Source organism: Oncorhynchus mykiss, chromosome 28 (assembly GCF_013265735.2).
Source record: "Oncorhynchus mykiss isolate Arlee chromosome 28, USDA_OmykA_1.1, whole genome shotgun sequence".
NCBI lineage: Eukaryota > Metazoa > Chordata > Actinopteri > Salmoniformes > Salmonidae > Oncorhynchus > Oncorhynchus mykiss.
Window position 1 is genome coordinate 7977691 of NC_048592.1, and position 22591 is coordinate 8000281.

Genomic DNA, 22591 nt, shown 5'->3' on the forward strand with positions numbered 1-22591 from the left:
CTACAATAGTCATTTACAACATTACCAATGTCTACACTGTATTTCTGATCAATTTGATGTTATTTTAATGGACCAAAATTTGTTGCTTTTCTTTCAAAAAACAAGGACATTTCTAAGTGACCCCAAACTTTTGAATGGTAGTGTAATATGCCAAGAGCATGATGGCTACAATATTGAAAGATGCAACAAAAGATTCCTCTGAGTCTGGATGGTACTGTGGATAAACTGTTCAACAGACAAGTAACATCTTATTGTAGTCTTTTGACTCACACACCCTCACGCTGGTGCCCCTGACATGCACAAGTCCTGGGGTTGCAGATAACCAGGAACATGGGCCTCTGACTAACCAGCAGCAGCCCACAGGATTTAAAGACACAACATGAGGAGGAAAAATAGAAATAGAAGCGTGTGATCAGCTGTTGTAAATCAATGCTTCCCGGCCAGGACCTGGGGAGACACAGCAGCAGGAAGTGCATTCTGACCTGAAATCCAACTTTCCACAGGGCTCACTCATCACTTCAATGTTGACATGATTTTGATGCGTGTCTGATGGAGCTGATGACGTGAAAGAGATTGAAGGCAAGTGATGGAGAGAAAACTCAAATTGGAAATGGATTACTGCAAATCCAATCCTATCTGTTTGGTATGTAGCGTGTTGCTTCTCAGGTTTCTTGCACAGGATTGGTTCATATTTTATACTGAAGACTACTGAGAACCAGGTCCACGTTCTTCAGAACCAATCTAAGACCTAGGCCTACCCAGAGGCATTGGTTTCGGTTTCACCAGCTGTATCTGTCTACCCATAAAAAAAAGTCAACAAAAACCAATCTGGGAGAGAGATGGTTCATGGGAGAAAGCTCCTACTAGAAGTGCAGTACACAGAGTTGTAACATGTAATCTCAGTGTAACTGTAAAAACACTTCTCTGTATTACTGAGTAGGTTCACTTTGTGCGGTTGATGATATCTTCATCTCTTTACAGGGAAATGGAGAAAAAAAACGCCTAAATATAGCTGGTCATAGTGTCTCATTTGCCAGATGTAAATATTTAGTAAACATCTATCAGTTTAAAAATTCTAATCTAATTCAGAATATGAATGGGTGCATGGGTGTGAATTTGAACCAATTAGAGACGTGGAAAGTGGTTGGAATGAACACCAGCCTACATATGATGCCCCTCAAGGGATGAAGAGACCATCTGTTTAAAGAGAAAGGAAGGGGGGGACAATTAAGCCTAAACTTGGATTTGATATGATAGGATCTATCCAAACTGCTGCCTGAAGGCCTGGTGGTTGCATTGTCTGCAAGGAATTAAAACACCAAGAGAAGCATGGTGGCTAGTTTAAGTATTCAAGGTGCGCTTTTTATTTTGTCAATGCAAGCACAGCCTGCGAAAATGTGTCAAGGTAAATCGATGCCAGCATTATATTTCAGAAGCATAGACGCTTCCTGAAAGTGTGGTCGCATTTTTCTGGCCTTATAGGATTTTTTAAATGGGTCAACACATCATATTAACGTGTGTTAAAAAAAATGTTTTTTTTTCCAACAATGCTAATGGGAAAAGCAGGTGCCTAATAGGCGAAGCGACCCAATAGTCTGTGGAGTAATCTAAATAGACTATCCGCCCCGCCACCTGGTGTCATGTCATCGCCCGATTTATGGCAATTGGGTGAATTGACGCTCGATATATGCCTATAAAGGAAACAAAAAAAACTAGCATAATATAGGCGCGATTGGTTATTAAGAATAAATGAAGAATAAGTACGATGACAGACGTGCCGAAAGCACCGGCTGGTGTCAAAACAAACTGATGAGGAACAAAGGGGCGACATATCGCCAACCAGCGAGGGGTCCCTTAGAAAGCCTCTCCGGTGAACAATGAGGCGCAGGAGAGAAGCTGGGTTGCAAGAATGCTTGGTACCGCCGTCGACAACCTGCAAATTATATTATTCTCAACCAGAAAACCCAAGCTCAACAGTTGCATGCAAAGTCTAAAGTAACCCAAAACAACACAAAACATAGCATTATTGTTTGAAGGAGAAATTATCCAAATTGACCCATATGTTTTAAAATCGAGTCGGTAAACAGCAGCCGAGCACACGACAGCCAAACTGCCTACCGAGCTACACCGATCAGGGCGCGGTGTTTAATAATAAATAAAGGAAATGAATCCCTCGTGCATATGGCAAAACAACCTATTTTTAATCGATTTCATTTTTACCTTTATGGAGAAAGTGAGTGCTCCGTCTTGTTTTTGATCGGATAAATTAATGTGCATGGACTTGCAGCTGGCAGCTTCCCTTTAACCCCCGACAGAAATAATAATCCCATTTGACAGAAGAGATCCTCTGAAAGGTTAGATTTTTCGGAAGTGAACGCATGCATCGCCGGCGTCCTCGGCTGTCCTCTCGCCTCCTCAGAAGCCTTGCACGACCACTATTCTGCGCCCGTGTTTGGGGGGACCATCTCCGGTCGAGCGCCTTTAGACACTGCTGGTTGTCAATTGATACTCACTGTCTTCCTCCTCAATGCCCTTCCTCCCTCCCTCTCTATACCCCCCCCCCCCCCCCCCCCCCCCCCCCTCTCTCTCCTGTTCGCTCTCTCACACACGGATGAGCTCCCCCTCCCTCCCATCATGACGTGATGGAGTCAAGATCTCCAATAGCAACCGCATCCCCCTCATCACCCAAACCGTTTTTTGTCATCTCAGTGGACCGCTGACTGGTGCTGAAAAGATGGTGCTGGTGCTTAGGTAGCCTGTCTACTGTAACTCGTATGCTAGAGTGAGCTCTTACGTGTCACGATGGACTAGATGAGGTTATAGAACAATAAGAACAAGGGATAATATTCAGAACTTGAATTTAAGAATCATTAGGGTTACATTCACTGGAGTAGCATTTAAACTGTCTCATTAGAACAACTCACCTCTCCACTGCAAATCATCCGCAGCTCGTTTCTTTTTTTTGTTGCAAAAGTAGGTCCTTTTGAACTATGAAAATATGTATAGAAGTAGCCTAAGTGTTTTTATAGAATCGAACATTCAGAGTCAAATATATAACACTCAAACCTATAAACATATTGCCTTCATAAAAAAAGAGAGAATAAGTGTTGTCTTGTCTTGACACTGGGCCGGAGGAGATGCAGAGAACCAGGTGGATGTTGAAGCTCGTGAGGGAGGCGAATCTCGTTAACCCAGAAATAAAGTCTCGTGTAATTGGTCAGCTGCTCGATTAAGTTCTGGGTCCATACTTGTTGAGAAAGGGGATCAAGAGATGCGGAACTGGAACCGGAACGAGGAGATCCACCCTCTCTATCTTTGCAAATTATGGGCTGAATGTCCCCTCCTCTTCCGAAATTCGAGAGACGCTAACACCTGCGAAATTGTGATTTGTCCAAATAACCAGAGACGAAAAACCCAAACACCGGAATTGACTGCTGCTCGTTAGCCCACGCATCCCATTCCTTCCCGACAGATTATACGATACCAGGCTTGTTTATGTAGATATATCCACTAGAGGGAGCGCAAACCTTTCCCGACTTTAGCTGTTTACACGCATACAAACACGCACACAACCTTTCAATTCATGATATGAGTGAGATGCGGAGCACACACACATATTCAAACCTGTATGCCCTGACACAGAATCAACCCAACTAAAACACACATTGTCTTTTCTCCATCATCTAGGCATAATCTGCTTTCACAAGACCAATTCTTTATATGTGTTTATCTCTTCACCTAACCATCATTTATCCATGTAGTCTCCTTAATGTCAGGGACAGAAGGTAATTAGATGAAGAGGGGTTTAGGGGAGCCCTTCAATGCCATATTGCTATCTATCCAGTTCCTTCAGGTCTGCTAACACAGCAAGCTTGGGGGCTAGTGAAGATGGTAGGGGCTAGGGCAGGTGGTACCGGGTTGGTTTTTGGACCAGGTCTCTTGTCTAGCATGACTGAATATGACCATCTGAGCTGTTCTCGAACAAAGGAGGCTAAGCTGTATTTCCTTTGTTACTGCTGACACCTTGTGGGTGAAAAGAGAAGTACCACTGTAGTTACTTCAGCTTTCCATATTGTCTCACATTAGTCAGTAGTGCTGTACGTTCATAACGTATAATGAATCAAACAAATGTCATTCTAACACATGTAATGGAGAAACGAGTCTGCTCTATATATAATGTACGAAGTGTATACATATCGCCTATAAACAGAAAGGTTTCATCAGAGGTCTTATATGGGTATTTCCACGAAATGAGTCCCTTTTGCATCCATATTTTAAGTAGAAATTGTGCACCAATATTAATTGTAAAAGCCTGTTATATTAAATTAAGTGGTATTTAATATAGACCACAAGGGAAATTCTATATTTTTGATTATTGTGGCATAGACAAAAGTGGTCTGTGCGCTCTACACGACTAGGAATACTTTAGCCCAATTAACCTCAAGATTTCTCCAAGTTTTCACCATCACTAACCACATTTCTATGCACAGTTGTTATACGAGTAAAGTGTTTTCTGGTATTTTATTCCACATCCCCGTGTGCTGCTGCCAAGGCAGAAGCTACTCTTCACGCAGTCCAATCACAATTACAAACAATAAAACATTACATGACACATTATTACACACTACTCCATAACACATCTACAATACAAAATCAATACAGCAAAATAACAATATTTAACATGTACGTGTGTGCAGTGGAGGAAAAAGTACCCAATTGACATGCTTGAGTAAAAGTAGAGGTACCTTAATAGAAAGTTACTCAGGTAAAAGTGAAAGTCACCCAGTAAAATACGACTTGAGTAAAAGTAGAGGTACCTTAATAGAAAGTTACTCAGGTAAAAGTGAAAGTCACCCAGTAAAATACGACTTGAGTAAAAGTAGAGGTACCTTAATAGAAAGTTACTCAGGTAAAAGTGAAAGTCACCCAGTAAAATACGACTTGAGTAAAAGTCTAAAAGTATTTGTTTCTAAATATACTACAGTATCAAAAGTAAAAGTATAAATCATTTCAAATTCCTTATACTAAGCAAAGCAGACGGCACCATTTTCATGTTTTGAAAATGTACGGATAGCCACGGGCACACTCCAATACTCAGACGTCATTTACAAAAGATGCATTTGTGTTTAGTGAGTCCACCATATAAGAGGCAGTAGGGATGACCACTTGTTCTCTTTATAAGTGCGTGAATTTGACAATTGTCCTGTCCTGCTAAGCATTCAAAATGTAACAAGTACTTTTGGTTGTCAGGGAAAATGTATGGAGTAAAAAGTACATTATTTTCATTAGGAATGTAGTGGAGTAAAAGTACAAGTTGTCAAAAATATAAATGCTTAAGTAAAGTACAGATACACCCAAAAAACGACTTAAGTAGTACTTTACACCGCCGTGGGCGTGTAGAGTGTGTGCTAGCATGTGTTTTTGAATGCTGTGTGTGTGTGTGTGTGTGTGTGTGTGTGTGTGTGTGTGTGTGTGTGTGTGTGTGCCTGCGTGTGTCTCTTCACAGTCCACGCTGTTCCATAAATTGTAGTTTTATCAGTTTTTTTTAATCTGATTTTACTGCTTGACGAAGCTACATGATTTGGAATAGAGTTCCATGTATTCATGGCTTTATGTAGTACTTTCCCATAGTCTGTTCTGGACTGTGAAGAAACCTCTGGTGGCATGTCTTGTGGGGTATGTATGGGTGTCTGAGCTGTGCGCTGGTCGCTTCAACAGACAGATCGGTGATTTTAACATGTCAACAACTCTCACAAAGACAAGCTGGCTCCACCCTGAGCCAGGAGAGTTGCTGGCTCTCCGTGTACATCTAAGGGCCAGCCGTACTGTTCTGTTATGGGCCAATTGTAATTTGCCTGTGTCCCTCTTTGTGGCACTTGACCATATGATTGGACAGTAGTCCAGGTGCGACAGAACTAGGGGCATAAGTACCTTTTTTTCATAGCAATGTCAAGAAAGCAGAGCTGCACTTTATTATGGACAGACTTCTCCCCATCTTAGCTACCGTTGCAGCAATATGTTTTGACCATCAAAGTTTACAATCCAGGGTTATTCCAAGCAGTACAGTCTCCTCAACTTGATACTTTTCCACATTATTCATAACATAATTTAGTTGAGGTTTAGGGTTTAGTGAATGATTTTTCCCAAATACAATGCTTTTAAAAAAATATATATTATTTATTTAGGAACAACTTATTTATTGCCATTCTGAAACTGACTGCAACTCTTTGTTAAGTGTTGCAATGATTTCACTTGCTGTGGTAGCTGATGTGTACAGTGTTGAGTCATCAGCATACAGTACATAGACAGACAGGCTTTACTCAGTGCCAGTGGCAGGTCATTAGTGAAGATGGAATGAAGTAAAGGGTCCTTGGGAATGCCTGATTCTACCTGAATTATGTTGGAGAGGCTTCCAATAAAGAACACCCTCCGTGTTCTGTTAGACAGGCAACTATCGATCCACAATATAGGAAGGGATAGAAAGCCATAATACATACATTTTTCCAGCAGCAGATTATGATCGATAATGTCAAAAGCTGCACCCAAGTCTAACAACAACAGCTCCCACAAGCTTAGCAATTTCTCTTAGCCAATCATCAGTCATTTGTGTAGGCTAAGTGCCTCAGGCCTACATTTGGAACGCCTTTCCCTATAAGCATGTTGAAAGTCTGTTGTTAATTTAGTTACTGTGAAATAGCATTGTATCTGGTCAAACATAATTTTTTTCCAAAAGTTTAGTAAGGGTTGGTAACAGACTGATTGGTCAGCTATTTGAGCCGTGCGTTGCTATTCTCGGGTAGCAGAAGTACTTTTGCTTCCCTCCAGGCCTGAGGACACAAACTTTCCTGTGGGCTTAGATTGCCATCTCTTCAAAGTCATATCGTATAAAAAAAAAAGAAATCACAACAGCTGTGATGGAAATTGGAAGTTTCGGTGCAATTTTAGAAATGCCGACAGATAATTTGTTGGTTCAACATGGTGGGATCTTTCTATTTCAGTAAAATTAATTATGAGGGAAATGGTGGTGGAAACATCTTCCTGCACAAATATTGATAAAATAAGCATCATATCGAAGTAAATTTGGAGTCACCATGATATGGTGAGTGGTCCTCCCAATACGACTCAGGAAACCATGTTGTTATTAAGCTACAGATTAAACAAGTTATGAACTTCACAGGGTAGAGAGTGCACAGTGGTGAGCTTGATGCTGCTTTCCAATAAATATGGAGCGTTCTGGTGACATGATGATCAATGCTTGACTGCCATTTGACAAAAACAAATATTCTCACTTATCCATAATAAACTCCTCATGTAGACTAGACCAGTTGTTCGCAACCTTTTTTGGTTACAGTTCCACCAACTGAATTTTGCTCTTCCCGGAGTACCCCTGAAGTACCCTTCATGTCCCATTTGACCAGTAAGCCTATGGTCTCATAAGTCTTCTCAAGTACCCCCTGTGGATTGACCAAGTACCCCTATGACTCCCAGTACCACTGGTTGGGAAGCACTGGGCTAGACAATCTGCACAGTCTACCCACACGGTGTCTGCAAGCTGCTAGAGTGCAGGTGACAAGACCAGAGTAGGCACATTTGCTATTTATTTGTTTTTGTTAATGAAAAACTATAGGTAGAGTTGAAAATGTGATGGAAACATATTGAACTTTAGATTTGTATTAGTTACATGAAAAAATGTCCCGAAAAAAGTACATTTTGTGTGTACTACATCATCACGCACTGATTTTTATCCGCAACAAGTCCGTTTGGTGGAAACACACCACTGGTGGGAAAATGGGCATATTTTCTTTTATGCGGATTGTAGAATATTCACATTTAAAATCTATTGCCAAACGGATGAAAACCTAGCTACTGTAAAGCCCTAGTTAATTTGTTTTGCTTAAAAAAAGTATTTTCTGAAGATTATTTCATGTGATTAGTGATTCATTTGAAGGAAAACAAAAAAAACTGTCCCTAATTTTAAAGTCGACCCTGTTTCGTGAACTAACTTCTCGATTCAACATGGCAAAAGTTCCTTTTTAAAACGTGTTTTTCAAAAGGAACATTGAATATCTAATAGTCAAATCATTGTAAAATCAGGTGAGCTGGTTGAATTAGATTTTTTATTTCTATTTTTTTTTTTTTTTTTAATTTTCAGGTGTTTTGTGGTGGAAAACTGAATGGGTTCAAGCAGAACAAGTCAACCCTGTTACCCATAACAGACAGATCAACCCTGTTACCCATAACAGACAGATCAACCCTGTTACCCATAACAGACAGATCAACCCTGTTACCCATAACAGACAGATCAACCCTGTTACCCATAACAGACAGATCAACCCTGTTACCCATAACAGACAGATCAACGCTGTCACAATCAACTATGTTACTTCATTTAGACAATTACTAGTCATTTTGGAATTAACCTCTTGAGATGGGAAAATGTTTTTTAATAAGCTAAACATTAGCTCTTCAAGACAGAATGTTAAAATGAGTTACACTATACCCAAAAGGGACTCATATACCTAGACTTGATGGAATGTATCACAAAATATCAGCCTCGTATTTTTTACTCAAGACGAAGGCCCTCTACAAAACAGTCCCGTCCCACAGCCACTGGTGGAGAGTGAGTCAGTCAGGCAAGTGAGACTACCTATAACAGTAACCTTCCAGGCTACTGCTGTTTCCTAAACACGGTCTGAGCAGATATAGTGTGTCCAGTCATAAATGGAAACCCTAGCCCTTCTCCTAAGCCATAAGGGAGTCAGCAGGCTCGGGGGGGAATTCCATTCCAGATCAACTCAACTCAGGAGGTGAATGCAAATTCCCAATTCAATAAGTCCTTACTGACTGAATTTAACTTGAATATATTGTAACCCCAGGTGTCAGAAATAGGCCTATGGTGGAAACACCTTGCATACCAGAGAGCTAGCTGCAGGAGCAATTAGCATATTGTTTGCCTCAGATTCCTTTTCTTTCTCTGCTTTCTAGGGGTTGACTGGACCAGGTAGGTCTATGGGCAGAGAAGACCATCAGCTACAGTATCCTGTCCAGTTCCACTAGATCTGCAGACGCCACAGGGGAGCAGGGAGTCAGGGACTGGGGGTTGTTGTTTCAGGCTGGGGTTTATTGACACTCCTGTGACCTCTCTAAAGTTCAACTCCATGGCCTCTGACCTTTCAAAGAAAACAGATACTAACTGTGAATTTAACAACAACAACAACGGTTTAACACTGAATAACAATAATAAATCACTAACATGAGGGATAGCCCCATAGCAATTACACTGTAGGCAGTGGAAGCGCAGAGTAAAATATGGCAGTGTCATAAATGTGATGATCAATAATCATAATTTTCAAAAGACTAATGTCCAGTAGAGTCAAAAATAGATATTTTACAGAATTGGTTCAACAAAGGACCAAACTCATTGGACTGGTTCCGGGACATTGTCCCTGCCAGTCGTCCAGTGACCTGACTGACTGTGTGTATTACCTTAGTGTAAGCCTGTTTACAAGGCAGAGACTGGGGTGAAAGGACCCTAAAATAGCAGGGGAAATAGCCCTGTCTCCACCGCTGCCCCGCGGTGATGTCGATTGCACTCTATTTATACTTTTAAGAGCTTGGCCCACTGGAAGATCAAGATTTTTACACCTCACGTTCTGTAACCACAGAGAGTAAGAAAGGGAGAACAAAGAGTATGTTCTGTTTGTCACTGTAGGAAAAAAAATATGAGTAATAAACTGTTTAAGGGATACACTCGTTTTTACTGGAATTTTAGAAACATAATAAAAATATAGAGATACTTCAACGCCTAAAAACCACAGGCATTGGACTGCGATGACAACCCAAATATGACACTCCGGTTATTTGCAAAGTGCTGTGGAAAAGGGTGGGGGGGGGGGGGGGGGGGGGGGGGGGGGTATATAGAGTCAGGTGTTATTCCTTACCATGTGACCTAACCAAGGGGAAATGCCTAGGACACCTGGCAATAGACTATAACTAGGGCCCTACGTTTTTCCTGGGCAGGAACGAGCACGGAAGGCCCAGCTCAAACCCGCATCAGTGAAAGGCCCAATGCAGCCATTTTTAACTCAATATCAAATCATTTAAAAAATAAACAAAAATAGCTTCTTAGCAAAAAGCAATTTCTCAAGCAAGAATTTAGCTAGGACTATCTGGGAGTAGGGAGGGGAAAACTGAAAATGAGCAATTATTGGCAGAGAGGTTTGGAAATCTTTCTTATTAGTCTAGTAACCAAAACTCCATCCCATCAAAATAGGAAGAAATTTCAGGCAGTCTTTTCAAACAGCTCTTACACTGAAAGGGCATTATCCTTTTCATAATATTATTCCAACCACATAGTGTGGGAGATATATAGAAAACACAGTTAGATCAAGTTTTAATAGGCAAGCTGCGTGGGAACCCGGTGAGCAGGGAGGGATAGTGTGTTCTTCCATCACACCTATTTCAATCCATCTAAGGGCCTCCGTAATATGAGTCAGTGTTATGAGTTAGTCCAGCTGTCTATTACACCTTCATATACACTCTGCCCAGCCCTCTCACAGCAGAGCACTGGGGTGGTGCTAGCCTAGACAGCCCTGTACATGCTGTACACAGTAGAGACAGGAACACAGCGAGGGCTAAAGGTGAGAGGTGATTACAGTCCACTGCTAATGAACAGCGGCTTGGGATTGTTCTAACAGTGTGAACTAAGCAGTTATCAGAAGCAATTAAAAATACTGTAATTGAATTGGCACTGGAGTACTGTATCGCACTGAGATTTTGCACTCACGTCAGAGTTTGTAACATTAGCCTAACATCTAAAAGACACCTATGAAAAATAAATATATTTTCTCAAAGGCTCAACAACAACACAGTGACAGAGAGAAAAGGAGAGGGAAGAGAGACACAAAAGAGATTCAAAGCCTTCTCCAGGCAACACACAAACCCACTTGCTGCAGGGACACTGAATTTTATTCAAGTATCTCAACACAGTTTTGTTCTGAAGTTATCATCATCAGTTAAATTAATCAATCCGTTGAGAGAGAGGCTGCGACAGTCCATAGCCTGGATGTTGTACAGGGACACTTTAGGATTCACGGAGGTTTTTCAAAGTGCATTCAATCAGGTGTTTTTTTGTTTGTTACATAGGGACAGACAAACAGAAAAAAATAAAAGAGAGCATGTATGAAAACACAAAACTGAAATTGTAAAAAAAAATTAAAAAAATAAAATAAAATGCAGTGTGCGATTTGTTCCACATCCTTATCACCTGCATCTGTGCTTAAATCGGGTCACCCCTGGGTTTTGATATTGTCACACTGAGTGACTGCATAGATTCCAATTGTTCTGCATGGACTGTAGATAGACTAGAATAGATGATCTGATACTGGGATCAACATAAACTTTCACTCAAGAGGAGATGAAGAGAAATCTCCATCTTTCCTTTCCCACTTTGTCCAAGTTGTCCAGAGGGAAACTTCACGACATTGACCAGGTTGTAAAACACACACACAGTCTAAAAAAATACAGAGTAAACTAAGAGATGTAGGCTAGGCTAAAACAAACTGTATCCTTATGAGAGTTCCCATGCTAGTCTGCGCTCTACAGTTGTGAGTTGCTCCATTTGTAGTAAGCTAGTTCAGTAGGTTCAGGCTAACCTGCAAGATTACACGTGTAGAGGAACGATATAAGGCTGAGTTTTGGCACAAATGGGTTTTCAAACACTCCTTAAAATGTCAAAGTATGGGGCGGAGGATTAAATAACGCTAAATGAATTATAAAAAAAATAAAATCCATTGATACCAGGCAGCCAAGCATACAATGTGTACTTTGTTTGTTCAAAGGATGCTTCTGGATAACCTTGCAAAACAAGACCGATTTAACAAACAAGCTATCCTATTCACTCTTAAGCCTCTCATGCAGTTAACTGTCAATATTTGATCATGTACTATCAAGTAATACAGCTTCCATTCCCACCTTAAAACAAGCCACCACCCAATAGATATATAGGCACTGCCATTCTTTCCTTTCTGTTAGGAGTCTTCCTTGCTTATCAAGAGAAACAGGAGAAGAAAAAGAAAGCATCAAATCCTAAAATCAAGTCCAAAAGGTATTTTTTTCCCCACCTGCAAACAAATAGCAACCTAGCACTTAGAAAGTGTCCATGTCTTAATAACAGATAAGGGCAAATCCACGATACAAGAGCAATGCTGAGACTCAAGATTCTTCACTGTTCTTAAGAGTGAATATGTTCTTGTAAAATGTTCTGTGGAAATTGTTAAAACTATTCCTTGTGCAATTGCGTTATTGTTTAACTTTGCTATCATAGTTTTTTGTTTGACATACATTTTAAAAGTGAAAAATCTGAATCTCAGCATCACTCTGTTACCGTGGAATTGCCCATAACCTAAAGAGAGAGCACTGACCGGAGGCATCTAGCCACAGCTAAAATGCTCCCAGTCTGTTGTTAGTGTAACGTTTAGAAGCCAGGAGGATTATTGCTGCGATTTGGTCTGAGACAGAGCTAATAGTCTGGTGTTAGAAGGGGTACTGAGAGGGGAAAGGCCATGGGGAAAGGGGGTGGGCTGGGGTATGGTGACAATGAGGGGGTCGGGTGGGACATGGGTGAGGTGGGGTGAAGGGGGTCATTGTTGGGTGGTTTAGAGGGGTCTGAGGGAGAGTGTGGGGACAGGGTGGGGATTTTAAGGGGGAGGGGTGTGTCAGTGCAGCTCAATGAAGGTCTCCATCTCCTCTGAGATGAGGCCCTTGTAGGGCAGTCTGTGCCTCTCAATGGTGCGCGCTGCCAGGCACTGCAGAGTGACGTAGTTGAGGGGGTAGAGGGCCGGGTGTCCACTGCTCTGATCCTCCAGCAGCTCGTACGCAGTTTTCCTCTGTGCATTGGTGGCATCGAAGTGTGCCCCTGCCCTCACCAGCAGCGCCATGATCTCCGGGCAACCGTTGCTAGCAGCGACGTGCAGGGGCGTGTTGTTGTCGCAGTCCCGGGAGTCCACGTCCGCTCCGCACTCCAGCAGCAGCGAGGCCACGGTCTGAGAGGGGAAGCGACCCACAGGGTAGCGGCCCACCGACGTGGTATCCTTGTCCACAGACATATGCAGGGGGGTGAAGCCACTCCGTGCCCGCGGGTTCAACTTCAGGAGGCGGTACACCGTCTGCTTCTTCTGGTGCTCCTGCTCCGTGGTGCACTCCAGCTTCTCCAGCAGGAACACCAGGTGGAGGATGATAGACAGGGCTTTAGTGAACTGGGGGGCTTCGGGGGGGCTGTCCCTCTGGGCCACCGCCCTCTCCACCTCCCTCACACTCTTCCCCAACACCCCCATCAGGTCGTGAAAGGTGACGCGAGTGGCCAGGGTACCTTTGGCCCGGTCCTGCAGCACGAAGGAGAAGAGCTCAGCGAAGGACAGGAAACTGCTGGCCGTCATGGGGCTGAGGGGGTCCAGGTTACTCTGCTGCATGTCCAGGGCGTACTTCCACAGGCTGATGCAGCGTTCAAAGTTACCAGAGTCGGCGTAGACGGCCCCTCTGTAGCGGATATAGTAGGAGGTGTCGGGGTGCGAGGGCCCCAGGATTCTCTCACGGACCAGCAGGGCCTGCATCCGCATCTCGTCAGGGTCTGTGATCAGAGCCTCCAGCTCCTCGGCTGTGCTCACCTCTCGGGCACAGTCATAGGCAGGGACAGGGGGACCCGGAGGGGGCTTGGCCAGGAGTCCCACCTTGTCAGCTGGTTGTCTCAGCTCCATGGCTCTCCTCCAGTATCTCATGGACCCCAGGAGGTCTCTCTTCTTATCTACAAAGGTGGCCCCCAGGAGTTCGAGTGCATCAATGCGTTCTTCTCGTGAAGAGCGGGGCTGGTGGGCGAGGTACTCCACGATGTTGGTGTGCCCCGTGACGCTGGCAGCTAGAAGAGGGGTCATGCCGTATCCATCCCTCTCCATGCGGGCATTACATTTCAGCAGCATCTTCATGATGTCCAGGCTACCGGACTCAGCGCAGTCGTGGAGAGCGGTGTTGCCTTTCACACTCTTACGGTTGACATCGGCACCACGCTCCAGGAGGAACTTTGCTATCTCTTTGTGGCCCTTGTAGCAGGAGATCATCAGGCAGGTATGGCCGTGGCGGTTGGCTACCTCCATATCGGCTCGGTGCTCCACCAGGTAACGGACAATCTCCAGGTGACCATCGAAGCAGGCAGCGCGTAAGGGCGTTGAGTTGGTCAGCGTAGTGTTGTTGACAGAGGCACCGTGTTTGAGGAGTGTGCGGACGACAGGGAGGTGACCAGCCGCCGAAGCCGCCCATAGCGGGGGAGCCCCTTCAATCGTCTCACCGTCAAAGTTTACCGAGCCTCCTAGTTCCACGTTAGCTTTGCAATGTTCAAGCAAATAGTCCACAACCTCTAAGTGTCCGTGTCGAGAAGCAATGAGGAGAGGTGTGCCTCCCTGTGTTTTCTCCTCGGCGAGAGCTTCCAACTCCTCCGGACTTTTGTTGCTCAGCAACTTCTGGATAAGTTTCAGCTTACCATCTCTGGCCGCGTTGAAAACCGCCGTCGTGATATCCATTTTAACGTATTTCGTCTCTCTCACTGGCCATCAACTCCCTAGCTACGTTTTTAGAAAAACAGGGAAGGGACAGTCTTTTCAAAATAAGAAAATAAACCCTGTCCGTAGTTCGGTTTCTCCCTGGCATTTTTCTGCCATTTTAAGGCTGCTGTCAAGATGGCGTTTGTGTTGTTTGACAGCTCTATGTTGAAAATTTACGCTTAGCATCTTGGTTATTGTAGTCTTTAATAAATCATTTCACTAAGATGAAATTGCACTTTCCTTCTGATTATAAATATAATTCCCATGAGGCATTTCGAACACGTGAACTCAGCAACAGTTGAAACGGGAAGAGTAGTTTTTAGGCGAACGTGTGTTTTTATTCACTGGAATGCATTACTAGCTTGTAGTTAAACGTATTTAAACTACAATCCCCAACCACCCCGAAACACAATGCGCAGGATCAACGCAAACCTCAAAATGAAAGTGGCATCACTTCTAATCTTACAGAAATATTGATGGTACTGTATTTCTGTTGCCTGGCTTTTAAGCATAACACCCTTCCCATATCTACACTGATACAAAACATGTTTCAATAGAGTGAAAATAGTATCTTGTTCCGTCTGTCAGCGAGTATGTGGGTGTGCATTAGGCCCCCACAGATCATTCCCAAATACTTGTTTTTGTTAATTAACCATGACATGCAAATACAAAAAAATGTATATTTATATATATGCCATCAATTCACGACACTAATGAAAAGCAGCGTGGCATAGCTTGGCTCTAATTTAATGATGTGTGGGTAGTAGATCCCTAGGCGGCACTATAGTCCATTTAAATCAAATAACTGGTGCATGTATGACAGATATACAATAGGTTGTTGGCTATTACCATAGGCTACTTATCCAGTCTGCGCATGTAGTCCAAAACAAGTTATGGAAAAAAACATGTTCTTGTGTTTTCCAAGTTGTGCTATAACTGTGCCATAATAATCCCATAACATACTATTAAATACTTCTATTTTATGTTGAGAAATTGATGTCACTGGCCCGTTGTAATGTAATGCATTGTAAACTGGTAGATAGTAAACAGCAGAGGGCAGCAAAAACACATTTATTCACTGCTGGGGTTAATGGTCACTGCAGAAAGGATTTTGAGATGAGATATTAAGGTACTATTAGAATATTTTATTGTAAAATTGAAAAAGGAGAAAGAGAAAAAAAGTCCCAGTAAGCAATCTGTATCATTCATATCTGAAGAAAAAAAAAACATGAAATAAAAATAAATATCATAATAATGATAGGTAATAATAAATAGAAGGACACATTTAATTAAATATGACCTAATAAATAAGTAAATAAATTAAACCATATGAAAATTGGAATTGTCAAAGCAGCAAGTATAGAAGAGACAAGATAAGAGAGCTGTGGTTTCTCAGACATGATCATGTCCACCTTTTCTACCCTCAGCATTACCCACAAGTGTCCTTGTCCCTGTCTCTCAATCATCTATACATTTTGTATATTGTGCTAAGAAACCACTGAAGCTAGACACCATCTTCAAATGTCAACCCCACCCACAGACAGTATCTCCTTAAACACCCCACCCCCTCTCCATCCCTCTTCCACGCCTCGCCCCATTACCTGAAAAGATTTGTGTGCTGACAAGATTATGAAATTAAACAGATCTCCTATTTACATCAAGCTATATTGTATTTTCCCACTGCATTCAAAACATAATACATGATCATACAGTGCCATTCATAAGAATGTCATGACCCCCTACTCCCTCCTGTCATCCCAAGCCTCCAGTTGAGCAGTAAGAATGGACGTAGGTGGATTTTGGCAGTAAACACATGAAAATCCATCATCTTAAAATGAAAATTGAGGTCTTGTTTTTTAAAAAGATTTATACACATCACCTTATAGAGGTAGTGCAGTAGGAATGTTAAGTATACATGTACCCACTGAGAACAGACATCAGTTAAACGTCAAGTTTGGATTTACATTTAGTTGAGTTGTCAACTAACATGAATTCAACCTGAAATCAACAAAAAATGTCACCATGTCATTGGATTTAGGATAAAGGTTGGATGAAAAAAATGACAAGATTCCCTTACTTTGACGACTTTTTCCAAATCCAATAAGATTTTCACGTTGATTCAACCTCATCACATAGATTTTTTTTGGGGTGAAATGACGTGGAAACAACGTTGATTCAACCAGTTTTTGCCCAGTGGGTAGTCATTTGATAGAAAGTAACATGGCTTCATTCAGGTAGTTGTTAATAAATGTATATAGAAAAAGCACAGTAAACTATCTTTATGTCCCCCAACCCCTGAAAAAGCACATAACACCAGAACCTGAATAGAACATAGAAATATACAAGTACATTTCCAACCAGCTGCTTGGCAATAATAGCATTCGTTTTAGCCTTTAGGCTACTGCTTTATGTTTATAGGACAAGCAAAGGTCAAAGGACTTGTCAGGGTTACTGTAGTGCACGGCTTGTCTCTTAGTGCAACTAGGACTATTGCTGTTACCTAAGGATCTAGATCAAACATTAGACTGACTGTCTTCCTGCATCAGTCGCAAGCCAAACTCTGCTTACCGTAGAAATATAATCCCGAGAAGGGTTAAAGCCTGTCAGACCATAGCAATTTGACAAATGACAAACTCTCGATTTCGATGCTGCTAACAGTGGTGAGAGGCTGCTGGTCAGTAAACATTTCACAGAGGCATCATCAAAACCAACATTGGTGTCTTTACAGTCAATATGTCAATATAGGAATTTTAACTACATTCCTATAGAGAAATTATAATGGCCAGTTCAACTGACAAGTGATTGAAATGGAGTTGACCCTTGACTCTAATCAAAATGGCCGTTTCTTCCTTTGAATACATCTGTGTGAGGGGAAACAACATGCAGATAAAAACGAATAGGCTGGCAGTTAGCTAATGAGAAGTAGGCGAAAATTTAGACAATGATTCAAATCCATGAAAATAATTACAATGTGCATTGGTATATCCATATGTCTGGTTGGTTTAGGATTCTGTGCACAGTGAATAAACTAATGTCGATAAAACTAAAATAGCTACTTCATATTTATCGCTCGGCTGCCAACTGGCCTGGAATGTTACAAGATAATTAAATGTACATATTAGAATTCATAGAACGATTAAACATTACTTGGCAAATTCACTTATATGAGGGTCAGGAATGGTCTGTAAGTAAAATAGACAGTAACATTCACTAGGAGTTAGTGAAAATATGGTTCACTATTGAATATGTGATGATGACCAAAAAAATGAAGGAAAAAAGAGAGAAAACATCCCTTCCTTCCCTCCCTCCATCCCTGCATTCTAGAGTGTCTCTTGGAATCATCCTCCAATGTATTCTAGAGTGTGTTTTGATGTTCCTCCATTGGTTTCTTGTGTTCCCTGAGGGAGGTACTGTGACAGCATTCCCAACCTGTCCTGCACAGCACAAAGAATGACTTGTGCTCAACATTTGACCTTGTATAGCTATTTAAAAGCAGATTTGAAGTCTACTCCCAGTAAAGTAGTCTCCGCTCCCTCTCTCCATACTGAATAAAACATTCACCCAAATGCAAGTGAGAGGGGACTGCAGGCACCTCCTTAAAATCTAATGGAGTCAGACTCAAATGGATCAGAAGGCTTTCTACTCTAATGCTGCACCGCTCTGTGCTGCTGACGATGACGCCTCCCCTCACAAGATAACTGGCTGATATTCAACCAGTCTTCTCCATCAAAACGGCACACATCTACGTGAGGGGAGGCTTTCTAGCATGAGCATCTATGTGAGAGGAGTCTGAGTTACTTGAGAAAAGCTAGTCCTGTTTTATGTGTGTGAATAGTACTGCAGTGCGGACTCAAATTGATATGAGCCATACAGTTATATATGTTGAAAAGAAAAAGTCACAGTAGCGTTATACAATGATAAAATAGCTTGTGCCATAAACAAATTCTAACCTGTGCCATACAGATGTAGGATTTTAATTTCATCACCCTGTTGCAGGAGAACTTTCCTGCAATGCGGTACATTTGAGGTTTAAAAAGGCTTCTGAAGTTTGTAATTTCCTCTTTGAAATTTCAGACTTGATTTTCCCTTACTACAAATGTTATCAACCCCTACAAAAATGTCCATTAATTACAGTATAATCCACATAATAATTAAAATATCCTGTTGCTGCAGGACTATTTTCCTGCTGTAGAAAACTGGCTCAAATTAAGATCCTACATCTGTACTAGTGGTTTTTTGTGTTATGGTAAGGTAAAGGAGTTTTTCCGGAGCATGTGACCTGACCAGAAAAATCCCCTGGCCCTCGTTAAAATAATCCCTGAAATGTAAATACACAAATACTTTCTTTGTCACAAAACAGACCCAATGAACGAAGCAATGCATCCTGCTAAATCTACTGGCTAATCAAAGTGGACACACAGATCTTGGATCAGCTGGCCCTCCCCAAATCCTAACTTTAACCATTAACCACCTTAACCAGAAAACTGACTTAAGATCAGTTTCTATGGACAATCTCATCCGAACATTAGGCACACCTGACTCGAGACCTTTTAACCCCTGAGCCGAGAACTGTAGTAAGCTTCTGAAACGGAATGTGAGCCAATGGCCTTTGCTTTATAGGCAGAATAGAATGAAGTAGGATGACATAGCCCCTTCAGACTGATCTAAGTACAGTTTAGCATTTTCTTCCTAATGCTTAAGGTTAGTATTTGGGCAAAGTGAGCTGATCCTACATCTGTGACTATGGGCAACTTTGAATAGAATGGAGGCTCAGAGTGGTTGCTGCACAGAGGGAGACAAAACTAAAAGTTCAAGGGTCAAACTGAGTGCCCAAAGAGGAAGTGTAGCCTATCAGTAAAAGGATGATAAAAGGTGGCTTTCAAACAAACAAACAAACAAACAAACACTTCATAATGTATTCCATCCCACAGAAAGAGCTCGGGGCAACATTCTTCTTCACTAACCTCTCCAACTGAATTCTAAATGATCCCATTTCACATTTACATACTCCTTAGTAGTCAGCAGTACACTGATGGTGAATAAATCCAATGCCGACCTGAAGTACTTCTCTGTCACTATTATGTGTACTAAACTAAAGGTAGAATACTGCATTTAAGTATTTAATGATTGTTAATTTGTACTAGACTAAACATTATACTGTATTGTATTATATGATTGTTAGTATTTTGTACAAGCCTGTTAAAGAGAAAAACATTTGGTCCTCAGATCCCAAGGGGGTGCAGTTTGTTCGGTTGCTATGGAAACTTGAGAAAGAGCAGGTTCAGGACTCACAGAGAAAGAAATATTTTTTTCCCCAGATATACTTAGAATCCTCAGATCAAGTTTCAACCCTCATTTGTCCATTTCATGGTAGGAAAAACCTGAAGTCTCTTTTTGTTCACTAGACTCTTCTGAGTTCATCATAAATCCATATTATTTTTTAACACAGTTTCTCAGTCTGTCTGTGGTGTTCTTCTTCACTCTCAAGTCTCCAAAGATTCTAAATTGTGTTTTTTTTGTGTGTTTGTATCTTTAAAAAAAAGTTTTCTGTTTGTTTTGAAAGTCTTGTTCTATCCTTATGCATCATCCCATTGCTCTCTCATCTGTGATGCCAAACCTTCACTGGTGCAGAGCTGTGAGTCCTCCCTCTGCCAGTCAGATATGATTGAAGATAAAAAGAGATCTCTTCCCAACTCCCATATGAAGTCTATTTTCCATTGTCTTAAAAACAGAATAACTTTTTCCTTTTTTCCTTTCACAAAATGTCTTATTCAACACAAAATGCCTTATTCAATCAAAGACGTCCTCCATACCTCTGATTAAACCTATGGAGGAAGAGAAAGGAAGAGGGAGAAAGTGGAAAGAAGAGGGAAGAGAAATACAGATACTGAGAAAGGGAGGGGAAGGGAAGAGAGGGAAATAGAAACACTTTAATCTGACTCGAGAGACTACTGTGGAGTATAACTTTGCTATATAGTTTTTGATCAATATAAAATCAGGGTGAAACAGCATCGATAACAACAGTAAGAACTTCATTACATTATGTATAACTGTGGACAGTATCTTACCTGTACTGGGGGGTGTCAGTAAGGGCGGCTGGCGTCTTTGGGACGTTTGAGTTGCACCTTGAGTCTCTTCATGCCAATCTGGAAACCATTCATGGCTTGGATGGCAGCCTGGGCACTACCCGGGTTATCAAAGCTCACAAAGCCTGCATACATACAGACACAGACAGATGCTCTGAATGGTCAGTGGTAGTGTCAATCAGCCAGGTGCTTGCTGCGACTGTTTAGAAGTAGTGTCACTCACCGAAACACTTGCTCTGATTGGTCGCTCTGTCCATGAATACCTTGGAGGAGATAACATTGCCGAAGGGCAGGAACATCTGCATCAGTTCGTTATCGCCAAACTCCTGGGGCAGGTGGTAGATGAACAGATTACAGCCCTCTGGTCCTGGAATACAGACACACACAGATAGACACACAGGCACACAGACACACACCGTTGGAGGCACAGACACTAGAATAATGATGGTGCAGTACATTTTTAATACACACAAAATCACAATGATGACGACACTCATGACATTGTTGACAATGATGATCATGATGACAAAGAATTAGTAAATATAGTTCCTCACCCTCACCTTCCCTCTGCTGTTGGCCAATGACCTGAGGGTGCTGTGAAAGTGACTGACCTAGAGGGGTCAGTGTAGTTGCTGGGTAGATGGCTACAGAGGAGAGAAAGTGTGAGAGAGACAGAGACCGAGAGAGAGAGAGAAGAGAGAGAAGTAAATGACAAAAGAGGAAAGAGAGATAGAGAGGCATGAAGGGGGGATGAAGTGAAAAAGAAAAGAGAGTGGGGATTGAGTTGATATTTTATGAGTCACATTCAACAGACTCTGGTGAAGACCTGGAGGTATCAAGGTCAGGGTTAGAGATCAGAGATGTGTACTGTACTGTACCTGTGTATTGCTGTACCCCAGTAAAGGCCTGTTGCAGTGTGTCCGCAGCAGTAGGGCTCTGGGTGGAGTAGGTCGGCAGGCCATTGGTGTAGAGGGTTTCTAGAGGGTGCCCGTTAGCCTGGTGGGTGAGGCCGGTGTACCCGTTCATCATTGGGGCCACCAGGCTGGTCAGGGAGGAGGGCAGGGCGGCTGGAGGAGAGCTCAGACCTGCAGGGGGGAAATAAAAATTCACTACACCGGAGACAGAAATGTTCACTGCACCGCACAGGGATTGGACTTAATGTCTATGAGAGAGGAAGGGAGAGAGAGAGAGGGATAAACAGAATAGAGAGAAAGAGTGTGCATGTGTGTCTCATGTACAGTATGTGTGTGTGTGTGCGCGTGTGCGCGCGCGGGTGTGTGTGTGTGTGTGTGTGTGTAACAGCAGGCATCTCAAAGCTCACATGGTGATAAAATCACTCTGCGATGTCAGAATAGCAACACAATGATATGCTGCTGTAAGACAGAGCAACCCAGCTCTGCTCACTAAGGCAGCAGCAGGGGCATTTTACTGTGCTCACTGCTCACTGCCTTATCTACAGCTGGGACAAATAAAGACATTCTCCCACAGTGAAGGGGATTGGATGTTTGTCTGTCCTAAACTGATACAGCCTCGGGAGGGAGATAGGGCCTACAATTTGCATTGTAATTCGCCTGCACGATTCTGTGTGTACTGTGTAGGCATCCCAAATACTGTATTTGTGATAGGATAGTCTTTAGCGATGTGTGTGTAAGAGAGAGGGAAAGACAGAGTGAAAGCAATACAGTAGAGTATAGGGAGGAAGGGACAGAGAGAGAGAGAATGATAGAAAGCGTTAACGAGATACAGTATCTGTTCATTAATGGACTATAAAACATGATACACTTTCAAGGACCACAGAGATTCCCCCACAGTAATATGAACCATGTGATCTATAAAACCAGACTCCTATTTGGCTCAATACACACAGAGAGAGAGAGAGAGAGAGAGAGAGAGAGAGAGAGAGAGAGAGAGAGA

The 22591-nt window shown here is 42.3% G+C and overlaps 3 protein-coding genes across 9 annotated transcripts in view; all 3 read right to left on the minus strand.

The window, feature by feature from the left end:
- The window catches only part of LOC110508438 (receptor-type tyrosine-protein phosphatase S), a 96327-nt gene extending 93799 nt beyond the window's left edge, over positions 1-2528 (minus strand). For 3 of the 4 annotated variants that reach the window (XM_036965959.1, XM_036965958.1, XM_036965957.1), the window contains exon 1: positions 2221-2527. The gene's annotated coding sequence lies outside the window, so the exon portion shown is untranslated. Of the gene's footprint in view, positions 1-2220 lie in introns of all 4 variants that reach the window. The other variant, XM_036965956.1, reaches the window with a different exon arrangement.
- Positions 2529-10945: 8417 nt separating this feature from the next.
- LOC110508442 (protein fem-1 homolog A) lies at positions 10946-14833 on the minus strand. The gene has a single exon (XM_021588959.2). The coding sequence runs from the start codon at positions 14568-14570 to the stop codon at positions 12717-12719; it is 1854 nt and encodes a 617-aa protein (XP_021444634.1). The 5' UTR covers positions 14571-14833; the 3' UTR covers positions 10946-12716.
- A 3869-nt stretch (positions 14834-18702) lies between these two features.
- LOC110508443 (CUGBP Elav-like family member 5) overlaps positions 18703-22591 on the minus strand; it is a 47617-nt gene continuing 43728 nt past the window's right edge. Inside the window, exons 8-12 of one of the 4 annotated variants that reach the window (XM_021588962.2) lie at positions 21556-21762; positions 21238-21321; positions 20901-21044; positions 20660-20802; positions 18703-20416 (exon numbers count right to left, since the gene is read on the minus strand). In XM_021588962.2, the coding sequence (XP_021444637.1) occupies positions 20675-20802; positions 20901-21044; positions 21238-21321; positions 21556-21762 (563 nt within the window). In that variant the 3' untranslated portion in view covers positions 18703-20416; positions 20660-20674. Of the gene's footprint in view, positions 20479-20659; positions 20803-20900; positions 21045-21231; positions 21322-21555; positions 21763-22591 lie in introns of all 4 variants that reach the window. The other 3 variants (XM_021588964.2, XM_021588960.2, XM_021588961.2) reach the window with 3 other exon arrangements.

Excerpts from the sequence above, each read along its gene's own strand:
- LOC110508442 (XM_021588959.2), bottom strand. The coding sequence starts at position 14,570 with ATGGATATCACGACGGCGGTTTTCAACGCGGCCAGAGATGGTAAGCTG.